This window comes from Anser cygnoides, chromosome 33, assembly GCF_040182565.1.
Source record: "Anser cygnoides isolate HZ-2024a breed goose chromosome 33, Taihu_goose_T2T_genome, whole genome shotgun sequence".
NCBI lineage: Eukaryota > Metazoa > Chordata > Aves > Anseriformes > Anatidae > Anser > Anser cygnoides.
Window position 1 is genome coordinate 208,876 of NC_089905.1, and position 15,878 is coordinate 224,753.

The 15,878-nt window shown below is 63.8% G+C and overlaps 2 protein-coding genes across 3 annotated transcripts; both read right to left on the bottom strand.

The window, feature by feature from the left end:
* CERS2 (ceramide synthase 2) lies at positions 1-6,641 on the bottom strand. Its single transcript, XM_066986201.1, has 11 exons — positions 6,482-6,641; positions 4,218-4,391; positions 3,409-3,526; positions 3,179-3,297; positions 2,916-2,973; positions 2,781-2,831; positions 2,425-2,517; positions 2,077-2,205; positions 1,887-1,993; positions 1,624-1,777; positions 1-1,286 (listed from the first exon to the last, which is right to left on the bottom strand). The coding sequence occupies exons 2-11, from the start codon at positions 4,388-4,390 to the stop codon at positions 1,158-1,160; spliced, it is 1,131 nt and encodes a 376-aa protein (XP_066842302.1). The 5' UTR covers position 4,391; positions 6,482-6,641; the 3' UTR covers positions 1-1,157.
* A 420-nt stretch (positions 6,642-7,061) lies between these two features.
* MINDY1 (MINDY lysine 48 deubiquitinase 1) lies at positions 7,062-15,861 on the bottom strand. Of its 2 annotated transcripts, none has more exons than XM_048054632.2 (10): positions 15,715-15,861; positions 10,033-11,608; positions 9,696-9,753; positions 9,243-9,307; positions 8,854-9,012; positions 8,424-8,526; positions 8,199-8,341; positions 7,876-8,055; positions 7,598-7,744; positions 7,062-7,428 (listed from the first exon to the last, which is right to left on the bottom strand). In XM_048054632.2, the coding sequence occupies exons 2-10, from the start codon at positions 10,525-10,527 to the stop codon at positions 7,351-7,353; spliced, it is 1,428 nt and encodes a 475-aa protein (XP_047910589.2). In that variant the 5' UTR covers positions 10,528-11,608; positions 15,715-15,861; the 3' UTR covers positions 7,062-7,350. The 2 variants fall into 2 exon arrangements, with proteins under 2 accessions (XP_047910589.2, XP_013056960.3); XM_013201506.3 differs by lacking the exon at positions 15,715-15,861 and adding an exon at positions 11,932-13,369.
* Between the last annotated feature and the right edge of the window lie 17 nt (positions 15,862-15,878).

Sequence of the window (15,878 nt, forward strand, 5' to 3'; positions counted from 1 at the left end):
AAAAAAAAAAACAAAAACGTATTTTGGTCTGATGTTGGTTAATGGTCCTTTTCCCCCACCCCTCCGTGCTGGGAGGTCTTGCTGCATCCAGCACTGCGCCCAGCAGACACGTGGATGCGTGAGGCAGAGCCAGGACTGGCTCCTTCCATCTTCCAAATAAATAGAAACAAAAATCAATCACAAATTTGTCCTGTTACAGCTGGGGAAGGGACCAGGAGAGGCCACAGAGAGGGACAGACTCTGCAAGTGAAACCCATTTACAGAAGAGAAATGAGCGGATTAAAATCCTCTGCGAGACACTAGTAGTGACTAAATCCTACGGCTTCCTTCCCGAGCGCTCCATAGTGTTGTCTAACAATTCAGCCACTGAAATACCCAGGACTACTTCATCTGCTCCTTCCTCTGAGATCGCCGAGGGCGGCAGAGCAGGGTCTGTGCCCACTTCTCCACCAACCCCCCCAGCTTGATCTCGATCCTCCCTTGCTTGGTGCCAGCAACAAAGCCAGGCACAGGCCAGGGAAGGGGCTTTTCCAAACTGTTCTCACGGGGTTGGCGCCAGGGCAAGAACCTCTCCCACAGAGCCCAAACCCATCCCTGAAGGCAGAGCTGGCCCAGCTGCACACCGGGAAGAGGCACAAACGCCAACTGCAGAACACGCTCCCCTCCAGCGAGGGGGATGGTCAGAAATCGGGGACTAACGCGGGGCAGGGCTCGGGCTCTGCACAGGGCTGGAGCTGGGCTCTCCAGCAACAGCCGCTCCGCAGGGCTGCAGGGAGGGAAGGAGCCATCCCCGAGGGGTGCTGGCAGCTGGAGAGGGAGCTGTCTGCACTCTGCCTGCCCCGGGGCACCACGGCAGATTAAGGCAGCAGGTAAAAGGCAGAAAGGGAATCGAGGGTGAGTGTGACACGGAGAAGCAGCGACCGCTGCCACCCCCAGAGCTGCAGCCCCTCCGGAGGAGGCGACGGAGGGAGCTGGAGGCCGAGATGGGCTCTCCAGGGTCCCCGTTTGCTCTGCCGGACCAGGGAGGGGAGAGGATGAAGGGGACGGGGCCCCTGGTGCTACGTGAGGGTGGCATGATGGGATTTGACATCTCACGGGTTTGGCCTCCGGCAGGGCCCCCAGCCGCCCCTGCCTGTGCAGACACGGGGCGAGGGTGCTCAGTCATTTTTGCGGTGATTGTTGTTGAGGACCGGGTGGCCGTTGGACAGGGGCCCATTCTTCGCCACCTCCTCCTCCTCCTCCGAGTTGTCTGTCTCTTCGCGGTCACTCCTCTCATCTTCCACCACCTGTGGGGGGAGAGAAGTGGGCAGATCAGTCAGCAGCAGCAGGGCCAGGGCAACATTTTCCTGCCGTGCCTCAGTTTCCCCAATCCCAACCACTCCAGTTTTCTCTCCACCCCAATTACTCTCCAACAAGGACGTAACAGGACTTGGGAAGCCTTTCAGCTTCCCAGGTTGGGGTCCAAATCCAATAATGCAACCCCCAGCCTCCACCTTTTACCCGGGGCAGACCCACGCCATTCCCTTCGTCCCAAGCTGCACAAGACAGGCGCAGATCCAGCCCCTGCAGCAGCACCGCCCTGCAGGATGAGGGCTGCAGGCCACCCCCAGACCCCTGTCTTGCCTTTCCAGTTATGAACTTCTGGGCCATGCGGATGATGAGGTAGGCCCAGAAGATATGCAGCGACTGCAGCACCGCCATCATGAAGTTGAAGAAGTAGTAGCCGAAGAAGGCGGGGTAGAGATCCAGTGGATAAACCACTGTGCAGTGCATGATCCTGGCAGAAGAATTAGCTCTGTTACGGCAGGGACTGGCCTCCCACACCCTGTGGGTATTGCCATCCCATGCCTCAGTTTCCCCACACCTTCACCAGCAACAACGCTCACCAAAAGGGCAGGATAACCAGGCGGGTGACAATGAAGACAGCAGCGAAGACGATGAAGATGTTGTTGCACGTGTTCCTCCAGCCAGCATAGTTGAACATCTTGGCAGACTGAAGGGCACAGGGTGAGAGGCAGGGAGGGGACACAGGAGGTGGCCACGGCCATGCCTGCGGTGGTGGGGCTGGGGACGTACCTCCAGCAAGTAGTCGGAAGAGTCGTGCAGGGCCATGATGAGCGTTCCTGCGCGGATGTAGTTGGCAAACCAGGAGAAGCTGATGAGGATGATGGTGGCAACGTGGTGGATGATCTGCTCTTTGAAGTCCTGCGCCCAGGAAAGGGGGAGGGAGGACGGTTACACTGACCCAGCTCCAACCCCCAGCTCCCTGACATGCCTCTTGACTCCAAGACCCCCTCCAAGATCCCCCCAGACAGCTGGTCTGGTCTCCAATGTCCACTACAAACATGGAGAAAGCCCTGCCAAGACAACCCCACATCTGCCAGCCCCGCAAGTGGCCTGGCCCCAGAGAGCCCCGCAGCCCACCTTGCGCTTGACATCAGAAGCAATGCTGAAGAGCAGGGACCAGTAGAAGGAGAGCTCGATCATGTAGTACCAGTACTGGGAGGGCAGCATGCTCTGAAAGACAAGGGACAGGTTGCAGGGGATCTTCCCTGTATTCCAGGGGGTTCAATCTCCCCTCCACAGGCATCAGCCAACACACGTGGCTGCCAGAGGTGCTCTGTGCAATGCCAGGGGTTCACTCCCCCTCTGTGGGCATCAGGCAGACCCACACGGGTGCCAGAGACCATCCCACAACCCGGGCACCCTGATCCCTGCCTCTAATCAGCCAGGCAGCCCCTGAAGGCAGGAAGGGCTGTGGGATGGGGACAGGTGCTCACCTGGATGGGGTATCCTTTCCACACCTCCCGGAGATCATAGAACCAGGGCTTCTGTGGGAGTAGAGACAGAGAGAGAGGTGTTAGGTGGAGGCTGGGGGGCCAACGGGGCCAGGTGCAGGAGAGGCCAGTACTTACATCCACTATGACAGCCATGCCAGCAATGAAAGCAATAAGGTAAAACGTGAATCGCCAACTGGAAAAAGGAAGCAGATGGTCCTCAGACGGGCACCGGGGCGAGGGAGGGACAAGGATGGACCCACTGGCCCCATATCCCACCCTCCCAGGGCAGCTCCCAGCCAAGTGAGCCCCCACAGCCCCATGCACCCCAGGGACATGGCAGTCCCCGGTGGCCAGCCCAAAGGGTGATGGTGACTGCGGGGATGGGCGCGTGGTCTCACCTGGCCTCCCTGAACTTCTTGAGCAGGCTGGGCCGGTCCTGATTGCGGCGGCGCCGAAACCAGCGTTCCACCTGCCGCACTGTGCAGCCGCTCTTCTTGGAGAGCATTTCCACATCGGCCTAATGGCAGCAGAGATGTCAACATCACGCCACGATGCCCCTGCTCTGCCGCTTGCCTTCCCCCAGCCACAGAGCCCATTTCAGCCCCCCCCCCCCCCCCCCCCACCTCACCTGCTTGGGGTGTTTGGTGGTGGCAGCATAGAACTTCTCCAGCACGGCATTGGGGGTGGCTTTTAACCTGATCTTCTCCTTGACGTTCAGCAGCCCAGCCAGTGGGGTGGCCACATAACTGAGGAAGGAGCAGGGGCACACAAGGTGTCCCCACTTCTGTGACACATGGCTGACGCAGCCCCATCAAAGCCACCCAGGGACCCACAGCTACTCCATGCCTCAGTTTCCCCATCCCACTGCTTCCTGGCCTTGCTGCAGGCAGCTTGTCCAGGGCAGGCTTTACCAGGGGGTATCCCCCAGCTCCCTCCCTCACCTCAGGGCTGGGGAACACCTTTGGACTAGGTGCTGCCCCCCTCCCAGGCGCAGCACAAAGAGGCACGGCTGTATCCGCCCCCTTCTCCTACCCTTCCAACAAAGCCCCGTCTGTTCCCAGCCTCAGCTTGCCATTGTTTGCCCAACAAATCGCTCCTTAAATGCTGGGGCCTGCAGCCGACTGCGCCGTGATAAGGGCAGCAGAGGATGCACAAAGCCACGCTTGTGCAGGGCCACCAGGGGCAGATCCTGGGCCCCAAATCTATGCTGGGGACTAGCGGCAGCCTGTGGACAGAGCTTCCAGCCTGCACGGTGCTGCTTCCAGCTCTCAGGACTCCCAGGTTCGTTCCCCACCAGGGCTGAGGACAGGGTGCCAGCTCCAGGTGTTTGCCCTGCTTCTCCCCCGGCTAAGGCACCGCAGCACATCCCCAGCTGCGTGCCCATCCCCAGGGGTACAGGTAAGGCTAGGCCAGGGAACCCGGGGAGGGAGCACTCACGTCTCAAAGAGGTGCCGGACGATGAGGAAGAGGAAGGCCAAGGGGATGGTGATGTAGAGGTCAGAGGCTTTGGCGTACACTCGCCCATCGCGATCCTCCAGGTCGGCCCAGGTGAGATTTGCCGGGAGCCAGAGCCGTTCCCACCAGAAATAGCTGTACAAGGTCTGAAACATGCTGTGGGGAGAAAAAAGAAAAGGAAACGATGAAGACGGCACCTTCCCTGTGCCCCAGAAGCACATGGCCATGAAGGACGTCCCCTCCCACCAGCCACCGGGGCAGGAAGGGACAGCTTGGCCCTAGGGCTGGTCCCAGCCAGCTGGGTGCGGGGCTGGGGACAGCCGGGCTCAGAGCTGGGTGCACGGCAAGTCTGCACCTCGGCCCCACGCCGCAGAACCCATCCGGGTCCACAGGCAGCCCCAAAAGGATCAACCCCACGCCCAGAGCAGGAGCAGGGCCCATTCTGGGGAACCCCCCTAGCACAGACACGGCTCAGGCAGCAAAACCGCTCTGTGGTTGGCACTGGGGGAAGTGCCGCGGGCCTGAAAGGAGAAGCAGCGCTCAGTGGTGCCCACAACAGGATCCCTGGTGCCTAAGGGCTGGACCCCAGCACCGCTGCCCTCTGCGCCTCCCCCGGGCAAGCGGAGCACGGCCCAGAGAAGCAGGGCCGAGGATGGGAACACATCCCGCGGGGCGCGGGCAGGGTGCGAACGGGGACACCCCTCTGCCTAGTGCAGCGGGAGCTGGCCCCACCTGGCCTTCACCTCGGCTCCCAGCAGCCACAAGCCCCCTGTGAAGCCGCCCGGGGCTGGGGTCCATGGGGCAGCGAGGGTCTCCCTGCACCCCAGGGTGGCCGGGCGCTCGGCTCCGGCAGAGGGACTTTGCTCCGTGCGCCGGAGAGGTCAGCGGGTGATCATTAACCGAGGCGGGCTCCTGCCTCCGAGCAGCAGGACGGATCCTGGCGCAGGCTGCAGGGAGGAACCTCGCCCCCGGTCCCAACATCGATCCCCGGCCCGGCTCCTGCAGCGTCAGCGGGGAACGCACCAGGGGGACGCGCGCGGCCCCAGCACGGAGCGGCCTGGCTGAGGACGGACGATCCTCGCGCTGGCGGCGCCTCCCCCGGCCCGGCTCCGGCTCCGGCCCCGCGCTCGGTCCCCGGCTGCCGGGAGGCGCGGGGGGGAAACGCGCGGCCCGGAGCGCTCAGCGCCGCGGGGCGGGAGCGGGCGGACGCCGGCGGCTCGGCGCCCCCCGGACGCGCGGGGTTAGGGAGGGATTTGCCCGGGGCACAAGGGGCGCCTTCGTGCCTGGCGAAGCAAAGCCGCGGCCCCCCGACGGCGCCGGGACGCGGCCCCGGGGTTCTCCTTCCCCGCGCCGACGCCCGCCCGCCGGGCACGAGGCCGCGGCGCTCCCGTTCCCAGCCCCGGGGGCCCCGGTTCCGAGCGGGGCTTTCGGGGAGGGCCGAGCCCCCCCCCCCCCCCCCGGGGAAGAGGAAGCGCCGGGCCCGTTTCGCAAGCGGCGCTGGGCCGGGCGAGGCCGCCGATAAGGCCGGGCGGCAGCGGGCTGCACGTAACGGGCCGGGCAGCGCCCGCGGGGCCGGGGCTGGGGGCCGGGAACGCCGCGAACGCGGCCGGCGGGACCCCGCGGGCCGAGCGGGGCCGGTCCCGAGCCACGAGGCCCCGGGGCGGGGGGGTCAGGGGAGGCCGCAGCGGTGCCCCGGGCACGGCCGGCCCCCGGCTCGGAGGGCGCCGGAGCCCCGGTGGCCGGTGATCAACCCCGGGGGCCGCTCGGTCCCCCAGCTGGGGCTGGGAGCCCCGGTACCGGAGGGGGAACCGGGCCGCACCCCCCCCTTCGCCCGGGGCTCTCCCGCTGCTTTCCAGCCCCGGGGGGGTCCCGCGGCGCTGCTGGGCCCGGCGGGGCCCGGGGCTGGCCCCAGCCCGGTACCCGCCCGGGTCTCTGCCCCCGCCCGGCCCCGCCCCGGGGCTGCAAAAATGGCGAGATTCGGGCGGAAAGGAGGAACGCGAGGCCGGCCCGGCCCGGTCCCGGCCCGCCTGCCCGCCCCCGGCTTTGCCCCCCGGTCGCAGCCTCCCGCAGCGGGGCCGGGGCCGCTCCGGCGCCGCAGGGCCCGAGCTCGGCCCGGTGCAGGTCCCCGCCGCGGCGAGGCCGGGCCCGGGCCCGGTTCTCCCCCCGCGGAGCCCCGACGGCGGCCGCCCCGCGCCCGTCGCGGCGGGGCCCGGCTCCCCCCCGCCCCCCCCCCCGGCCCCACTCACGCCGCCGCCGCCCGGAGCCGCCGCCGCCGCCTCGCGCTGCCGCCGCCCCCCCGCGCGCCCCGCGCCAGGCAGCGGGCGGGAGTGACGTCACCGCCAACGCCGACGGACGGCCCGCAGGGGAGCGGAGCCCGCGGGGCGGGGCGGGGCCGGGCGCCAGGCGGGAGCAATCCACCGCCGGGCGGCGGAGCGGGGGCGGGGCCTGGGGCGGGGCCTGGCGGGCAGGGGGGCGGGGCCTGGCGGACAGGGGGCGGGGTCTGGCGGGCAGGGGGCGGGGCCTGGCGGGCAGGGGGCGGGGCCTGGCGGGCAGGGGGCGGGGCCGCGGAGCCCCCCCCCAGCATCCCCCCCCCCCCCCGGGGCCGCAGGAGCTCGGGGGGGACCCCGCGGGCAGCGGTGCGGGTGCTCGTGGGCAGCCCCCGGGGGTCGCCCGCCCCGCTCCGCCCCTCCCTCCCTGCATCCCCCGCCCCTACGCCCCCCCCGCGGCTCCCCCCTACCGGAGGGGGCGCTCCCGGTGCCCCGCTGCCGGCCCCCCGCACCCCCCACCCCCCCCGCGCGCGGGACCCCCGGCAGCACCCCGCAGGCGCCCTGCGAAAAGTCCTTTATTGGCCGAGGTTAAGGCAGCGACTGGGAAGGGGGCGGCCGACCCCCCCTCTGCGAGTCCCCCCCTCCTGAAGGTGCGGGGGGGCACCCGGGGGTTCATCACCCCCACGTTAAGGCCACTGGAAATATTGGGGGGGGCTGGGCCGCGGGAGAGGAGGGGCAGCCCTCGCCCCCTGCCCCCCTCCAGCTGTCCCCAGGGACACCGGCACGGTCCCCGCAGACAGGGGGGCTCCGCCTGGTGCTCCCCCAGGAGGGGGGGGTCCCGCTGGGCACTACAGGAGGGTGCAGTCCGAGTCCTTCTGCCGCTGTCTCCGCTCCACGGCTGGCCGGCCCCCCGGCTGCGCTCGGCCCTGCGGACAGACGGCAGGGCTGGGGCACAGGAGGCCACCCCGGGGTGCCACCCGGGTGCCCCCGCAGCCCCGCAGGCTGGGGATGCAGGCGAGACACAGCCCCCGCCCTCCGCCTCACCTTCCCTCTAGGGTGGGGAAGGCGAGGTGTGAGGAAGGGGGACCCCGATACCTGTGCGGGGGCCGGGGCTGGCCGCAGCTGCTGCTGCTGCTGCTGCTGGTACTCCTCCTGCTGCAGCTGGCGGGCCAGCTCCAGGTCACTGAGCGTGGAGGGGCCCTGTCCCTGCTGCTGCTGCAGGGACAGAGCAATCATGTAGTCCTGGGGAAAGGCAGGAAGAGGGGTTCAGTCTAGCTCAGGTGCCACAAATCCCGGTGGCAGGGGGTCCGCAGCATTCCCCGGAGCTGGGAAGGAACTCCAGTCCCCTACCGCCACCGCAGGCTATCCCCTACCTGGTCCACCTGCCTCTGCTCTGGGGGTGCCCCAGCAGCCGCCTCCTTGCCCAGGGCATGGCTGAGGTGGAAGTCGGTGTCACAGAAGCAGCTGTCACCATCCACGTTGTGCAGGCTCTCCCACACCACCCTCTCCTCCTGCAGGAAGCCCTGATCCGTCACCAGCAGGTAGAGGTGGCCCTGGGGAGAGGGGACAGGGATAGTCAGGCTTGCCACCAAAAGGGCAAGCACCCGAGCTCAGAGTCCCCCAGGTCCTGCAAGAAGCCACACAGGTGCTGCTGCAGTGGAGCAGGGCAGGGAGCAGAGCCAGGGCACAGCCACACCTTGTGCTTTATCATGGTGCTGAAGTGGTTGTTGCGGAAGAAGACGCTCAGCTCCTCCTCCTTCACAGCAGCCGTGAGCTCGCACAGCCCGTGGTACGTCAGCTGGGAGGCCGTGGACTCCAGGAACTGCTCCGCAATCAGCCCTGGGGTGACAGCGATGTCAGAGCAGAGCCGAGGCACCCCAGGGTGCCCACGGCAGGCCGAGGGCTGCCCCAGGGCCCTTACCTTCGGTCACCAGGTTGGAGTCGCCGGAGTGTTTGCAGGTGATGATCTTCTCCACCAGCTGGTTGTAGCTGAGCTTGCCCACGGCCTGCACCACGTCGGGGCTCTGCAGGACAGGGCAGTGAGCCCAGGCTGCCGGGCACCTGGCCTCTCCCGCGACACCCACAGGAGCACAGGAGAGGGCAAGGGTAGGAGGATTTAAGCCGGGGAGGTGGCCACCATCTGCATGGGGAGGGAGGTGAGCGTCCTGCCCCTGCTCAGGGAGCACAGCCCCTGCTGCAGCTTCCCTTGGGGACACCAGAGCAGCCAAACCTGCACCATCGTCCCCCGGGGAGAGCAGAGCAGCACCACAGCCAGCCCTGGGCAAGTCTTCTCAGGCACACACAAGCCACACGCCCACCCAGCCAGGCGCCAGGACAGCCCACAGCCTCACCTGCGGGTCCACCAGCCAGCCATGGTAGAGCGGGACATTGAGGAGGTCGAAGACTATGCACTCAGGTGTGTACTCAAAGTCAGAGACACCTGTGAACCGCACGTTGACGTCCAGGCCCGTCGAGAGCTTGGGGAGGACCATCATGGTGTCGTTGACGTTCTGCAGGGGGAAACCACAGGTCCCGCTCAGGACACAGGCCGGGCACCCCGCGTCCTGCCACCCAGTCCCTCACCCCCCGACAGGCATGTCAAGGCAGATAAAATCACAAGAGAAATCACAGTTCCGTTTTGTCAGCGGGGTGACACGTGGCACTCTACCACCCTTGCGTCCCTCGAGACCCAGCACAAAACCAAAATGGATCCGTTCCCCCATCCAACCTCGCTCCTCACCTGCTGGAAGTTCAGCTGCAGCCCTTCTGACTGCTCTTGGGGTCTGATGGATAGGATGCAGTCCCCTTCGAAAGAACAAAGGTGGCTGGTCAGTCTGGGGCGCTGAGCTCTCCTCCCTGAGCTGGGGGGGCCGAGCACGCAGCCCAGCAGCGCACAGAGCCAGCAGAGCTTGGATCCGCACTGGTATTCCCTTGCCCCTTGGTTCCTGCCCTCCCAACCCAACAGAGGCCTGGCGCACAGCTCCTCCTCCTCCACACACCGAGGGAACATCCCTTTGAGGGCTACGCATGGGGAGTGTGATCAGGGGAGAAGGGCAGAGGTATCAGTGGGTGGCAACGTCAGAGACGGACCCAGAGGTGGGGCAGCGGATGGGAAATGCCAGCCTTTGCCAGTCCCAGGAGCCCGCAGGGCCAGCAGGGCAGCCACCGCTCCCCCCAGTTGCTCTCTGCTCACCCAAATGTGCCATCAGCTCATCTGACGTGACCACCTCCTTCTGCAGGGGCAGCTTCACCTGCAAGCAAAAGAGGACAGTGACGCCTTCCCCCGCCCCTTCCCTGTGAGAGCCGGGGCTGCCACCCCCTGCCCCAAACCCCCAGCTCAGCAGCACAAATCAAACCAGAAGAGGCAGGAAGGGTAAGACGCTTCGACCCTCCTTTGCTTTCTCACCGTATTATTTTGAAGCCTCCAGCTGGCTCCCCACGCGACCCCTGAACACTCCTCCTAGCACCGCAGGCAGGAAAGGCACCCGGCGTCCCGAACCTGCAGACCCCGCGCCCGCCACCCTGCTTACCTTCCACTGCAAGAAGAGGATGTTCATGATGGCCAGGAGCGGGCAGGGCCCGTTCTCGCTCTGGGTGATGATGGGCGTCCGCTCACCCTTCCACGTGATCCACTTCACGCAGTAGAAATCCGGCTCGGGCTCCCGCTCCCGGGCAGGAGGGCGGGTGCTGGGGGGCTCACCCGCTGGCCGCGAGGCTCCCCCCGGGGACGCATCACTCTCCCCTGGGGCAGGCAGCCCCTCCTGGGAGTCCTGGACTTTGCTGTCCTCGCTCTCCTGCTGCTCTTCGGGGGCCTTCTCGTTGCTGGGGCCAAGCACATCCTCCTCGCCCGGCTGCAGTGCCTGGCCTCGCCTGCCAGCCTCCTGGCTGACAGCTGGGATGTCCGCCCCTCCGCCAGCCTCCCCCGCATCATGAGGGAGCTGGCAGAGCTCGGAGCTGGTCCCCCGGCACTGGGTACCGTCCCCCGTAGCGAGGAGTATTTCCCCCTGCTCCGGCTGCAGCTCCATCCCACCAGCTCAGAGCATCCGGCGGCGACGGGCAGAGGCGCGCGGGCCTGGTGCCACCTCCCACGGTGGCAGGCTTGGCCGTGGAGCTCCCACCAGTGCCAAGGATCCCACGAGGAGGCAGGGGAAAGCTCCTGACCACGGCACCCAGTTCTGTCCAGTAATGGCTGCGGTCCAAACCTCTGCTTCCTTAGGATGCAAAGCTCAGTTACTCCAAGAAAAATGTGTGTAATGAGCCCAAGTCATTCACCAGGCGTGCAGAGCTTAGATTGCTCTCTGTCACTTCACATTCACTTAAATAATCAAAAATAATGCTCATCTAAAAAGTCTCTGATAGACTCTGCACAGCAGATTAAAAAAGTCCAATTTCTTAGAGGCCGAGTCCTTCTCCTCGAGGCTGTTTATTCTTCAGGGAGCCTCCCAGCTGTTTCGTCAAGTCTGTAGCAGGCACTTTGATGTTCTTGTGCAAGTTTTGGTGCTGTCGGTTTTCTAAATGACTTTAGAAACGCTGCGGCAGCGCTTGGTCTGTCACTTATTGATCGGTGTGGAGGCAGACAGAGAGAGGGCTGCCACTCCCTCCAGCTTCAAGTTCAATTATTCACCACCGATGAAATGCAATATTCTCCCTGCTCTGCATGCGTGTGTACACGCACGCTCTGGGTGATTATACCTCTAACTTGCACTTAAAAAAATTAATGAGCACATATGTATTTTATCTGCCTCCTGTTAGCAACTAAAGAGGGGAAAAAAACCTGTTAGGAACTAAGCTGTGTACTGAAACGCTTAACTCACATGCTTGCACCAGAGTCAGTTTGCTGAAATCCCAGCCCAGACCTGTGGAACAAAGACAGTCCCAGATAGATTTGAAAACGCGTCTTTCAAGGTCCTGTCAACTTGTTTATCCAGTCCTCTCCCTGCTGGTCTCTGAGGATCGCCGCAGCCCCGAATGCTTTCCCCCGCACACGCTTCTCTCCTGCCCAGAGGTTACACAAACAGAACAAGGCTGCTCCGTCCTGGCTCCGGCTTGGTCGGGGTTTTTCCACCTGCTGCTCTGCCTGTGCCCGGTTTCCTCCCACGGCCTCTCCTGCGCAGGGACCAAAAAGGAAACAAGTTGGAAGAACCAGTGCATTATCCGGCTGCCAGTAATTCAGCTCTGCTCGGCCTCTGGAAAGCCTTGCGCCCGAGAGCGTGCATTTTTTGCAGGTGGATGCCCCAGCAGCCCCCCTCCTCCCCCATTTCTGCGATGTCTCTCCCCAGCCCCGTCTTGCAGTACCCTCGCCCCTCCCCACAGCGCCAGGGCCGCTCCAGCTGAAGCACACACCTCAGCTGAGTCACCAGATCTCATTATTCCTTAATCTTTATCCTTCTCCCTCCTTCTGCCAAACACGCGGCCCTCGCAGCTCTCACCTAAGCTCACGGCTGCAACGAAATCCGATGGGCACGGCAGAGGGACGGGCACTTCTGCAAGCACCTCTGTTCCCACGGGGAGCCGGGTGCTCGGCCCTGCCGTGGGCTGGGGCAGGACGCACAACGGGGCTGTCCCCGGGCCCTCCAAGAGGGACACGGGGAACGAATGTGAAGCAAATGAACAGGCAGGCGTAGCCTGACCCACATTGCAAAGGCGCAGGCTGCGCTTGAGCAGTTTTGCCGATGCTGCTCTGCCAAGCGTGGAAAAAGCGAAGTAATCGCAAATACAAAAGGCTAAGTCTCCCCGCGGCGACCTGCGCCACCGCGAGCTCCCAGGGGGACGCAGCGAGAACAGCAGAAGGAAGCAGCAGCAGCGCTGCTCCGCCGCACGGGGCTTCGCCACCACCTCTCACAGCCTTGCCACCGGGCCCCGCACAACCAGTGGGGCCGGCGACCGCCACGCAGGCACCCCGCACCCCGCACCATGTTCGTGCGCATCTGTGCTACGGAGCGGAGCCTCCTCCTGGCTCCAGGGCGTCTGGAGAGGAAACTTCCAGGGAAACAAGTGGGAGGGCGAGTTTCAGCAAGCGCTGCAGTGCTTCAGCACTGGCTCTGCGCCTCTCCCACCCACCGTCATGGGACATCGGGAATTCAGAAGTAAAAAGCATCCAAAGACGAGGCAAAATCCCCCCAAAAGCACCGACAAATTCAAAGGCTTGGGTGCAAGCTCCTGACAATCAGAAACTCAGGTTCCAGCCACAAAAGAGCTTCTCTGAGCAAACCCTTTCTCTCAAACCTTTTTCTAGGGCTTTGCTCGCAGCCGCTATTGTAGCTACCTCCCTGTGCTGTCACAGTGCGTGCTGGAAAATGCTAGGCTAAATTCACTTCCAAAACGGGGTGAGCAGACAGCAGGACGCTAGAGCCCATGGGCTCTTTCCCTAACGTGGCTCTGAGTCATCTTCCAACATAAATGAGTCCTTGGCTAACCCTCCCTGCACCACGTGCATCTCTGCCGCCAGCCTTTCCCCCTCCCAAAATCGGCCCGGATGCTGCACAAGCTTGCTGCTTTGCTTCATCGCGTGCAGAGCAGTCCCCACGAAGCCACCGTCCCTGCGAGCCCATCGTTCGCTTCAGCGAGCCCTAGAGCCAGAGTGAGAACTGGCGTGCCGAGCTCTCCAGCCTGTGGTTCCCCTGCGTTCGGAGGCCAACGGCAGCTTTGAATAAAACAAGCTACAATCCTGTAAACTGTCGGCTCTGCAGGGAGAGGGTGGCTTCGTTGTGTTTGTACCAAAGCCGTGTGATTAGATCCTGCCCTTCCCGGGTGTTATGGCAATAAACACATCCCAGCCCGGGCGGGTTTTCAACAAGCCCATCCGCTCGCCACCCCGAGCAGCTCTTGCTGCTGGAGCACGCGCGGCGGCGGGGCTGGGAAGCCAGCCCCTCGCCAGACCCCGCACCTGGCTTGTGACTCGGCCCTCGCCCCTTTGCCCCAGCTACTGCCTCCCCCCGCTCTGAAGTACCGAGAACAATCGACCCTCCGGCCTCTGCGTCCCAAAAGCCCCAGGAAAAAAAAGTAGTCAAGCCCCGGGTGGCTTTGTTACCATGGCCTTGCTGTTCTTTTTGTGAGGCCAGAAGCGATACAAAGGGGTTTTAGCTGCCTCCAGCCCGGCACTCCACGTGGTCGCTCTTTGGTTGAAGCATCCCCAAGCTCCCAGGAACAAGGGATCTTTAGGTTAACTGCCAAGAGCATGCTATGAGTTTGATCCCAGACTAATCAAAGCTGCAAGGCGCTGAGGAAAAAATCCACCAGGGCTGTCTCCAGCCCCAAGGAAGGATTCGTCTTCTCCGAGACATTCCCTTCTCCGTCTGTGTATGGGCCGGACCTAACCTCTCCAAGCAAGCAGGGAGGATTAGTGCAGGTAGGTCAGGGCTGTATCTAGGGATTATATGCTACCAGTCCAGCTAAAACATTTCATGGCGTCCTCCCCTGAAAAAAAAGAAGCTGCCGTGTAGTGCTGGAAGCAAGCAGTAAAAAGGCTCCTGCATCCAAAGAGCCAGGCATTCTCACTGCAAGAACTGAAGTCACACAGTCCCAAGGGATTTCATTCAGCAAAGAAAATCCAAAAGGAAGGGGAATGGCTTCACCCTGCCAAAAAACAATCACAAAAGTCAGCACCGTGAAGGTACAGTTCTGACCAGCCCTTCGCAGCCCTTCCCACCACCGGGATGGAAACTGCAAGCCCAGCCGCCGAGCTATGGCTGTCCCTGACTTACGCAAAAATGATTCACAGGTAGGAAGCAGAAAAACAGCCCTGTAAATGTGCTCATCTCCGGCTAGAGCCGCAGCACAAAAACAAAGAGGAATTCAGGCCCAGAGCCAAGAAAGCACTTAAACACACGCTTAGCCCTCAACAGCTGACTGGTCTTGATCAAGGAAGAGCATGGTGCCCAAACTGAAGCACACGCTTAAGTGCTTTGCTGGAGAGAGGCCACGGAAACAGCCCGGCAGGTGCTGGTCCACGCCTTCCCGCGCACACACACCACTGAGGCTTCTTGTAGCACACGGCGGGGAGACAGGAGGTGAAATAAGAACAAACACATGCTCCTGGTGTGGCTGCAAAGGATCGCGCTCAGAAGCACACTGCCCAGCCCCCCTGGTGACCCGCAGGGCCAGCCACAGTTGTCACAGCGCCGCGGGAAGCCTGGGGCAGCGTCCTACCAGGCAGAAAAACAGGCTCCAAAGCCCTGGGGCACACTGAATCACCCCAGCCGCCCTGCATGGCGGGGACCCTGCGGCAGGTGAGGTGAGGGGCTCTGGAGAGCCGGGGATGCCACCAGTCACCCGCTCCCGGGGACAGGCGGCCCAACAGCAGCTTGAGCTCCTCCTTTTGTTGCTTCTTTTCCAAAGCACCTCTGATACCTCCGCAGGAGGAGGGCTGTCGTGTCACCTGTTCGCCAGGAGAAAACCCCAGACCAAACCCACTGGTCAGACCAGCTTTCTGTCACAAAATCCCTTGGGGTTTCCCGCACCGCCAGTGTCCAGAACTCGCCAGTCACTCCCCGGCTCCGCCGGTGCGGGGCTCGCAGCCCTGGGGACGGCCACCAGGCCAGCCCCGCTCCGCTCCGTGCAGCCGGAGCCAGCGTCTTCTCCCCGTACAGCACCCCCGGGCTGGAAGGCACGGCCTGCGAGGAGCGGATGGGGACACCGCGTTCATCAGGCTCAGAAAAAAGGAGGTTGAGGGGCGACCTTGTTGCTCTCTACGCTTTCTTGAAAAAGAGCGGATGTGGAGAGGGAGGTGCTCACCTCTTCTCCCCAGCACCCTGTGTCAGGATGCACGGGAACAGAACTAGACAGAAAGGCTCAGACTGGGCCATAGGAAGAGGACATCTGTACCGAGACGGTGGCTAGATGCTGGAACAGGCTTCCTGGGGAGGCCGCTGACGCCTCCGTGTTTAGCAGGCAGTCGGTTAACGTGCTTAATGGCTTATTTCATCGTTGGGTTCGTCCTGAAGTAGTCAGCAGCTGAACTCAGCGATCCTTGTAGCCCACTTCCAAATGGAACTATTCCATTAATTAATTTCACATCACTAATGATCACATTCCACTAATACTCTATGACATCCTTTTAATCCCCGGCACTGACGGGCTTATCAAGATCGCACCCCAAAGCGCAGGCAGCACCCCGCACGCTCCCGCAGCCCCTCCCGGCACCCCCCCGGCCCCGCGTCCCAGCCTGGCGGGGCCGGGGGCCGCCGTCCCCCCAGCCGCAGCCCCTCCCTCACCGCTTTCGCGCCGGTTTCGCGCCGGTTTCGCGCCGGTTTCCCCCTTCTCGGCGGCGGAGCGGCGCGGCCTGCACGGTGCCGGGGCGCCTCCGGCCGGGCGGCTGCCGGGAGGGCGGGCCGAGGGCGGAGGAGGAAGGAGGGCGGGGGGGGGGAGGGAGCGGCAG

Excerpts from the sequence above, each read along its gene's own strand:
- CERS2 (XM_066986201.1), bottom strand. The coding sequence starts at position 4,390 with ATGTTTCAGACCTTGTACAGCTATTTCTGGTGGGAACGGCTCTGGCTC. Across the intron at positions 2,974-3,178 it reads AAGAAGTTCAGGGAGGCCAG|TTGGCGATTCACGTTTTACC; the intron begins GTGAGACCACGC and ends TCCTTTTTCCAG. Across the intron at positions 1,778-1,886 it reads CTGGTTATCCTGCCCTTTTG|GATCATGCACTGCACAGTGG; the intron begins GTGAGCGTTGTT and ends TTCTTCTGCCAG.
- MINDY1 (XM_048054632.2), bottom strand. The coding sequence starts at position 10,527 with ATGGAGCTGCAGCCGGAGCAGGGGGAAATACTCCTCGCTACGGGGGAC. Across the intron at positions 9,013-9,242 it reads TGCAGCTGAACTTCCAGCAG|AACGTCAACGACACCATGAT; the intron begins GTGAGGAGCGAG and ends TTCCCCCTGCAG. Across the intron at positions 7,429-7,597 it reads CAGCCCCGGCCCCCGCACAG|GGCCGAGCGCAGCCGGGGGG; the intron begins GTATCGGGGTCC and ends GTCTGTCCGCAG.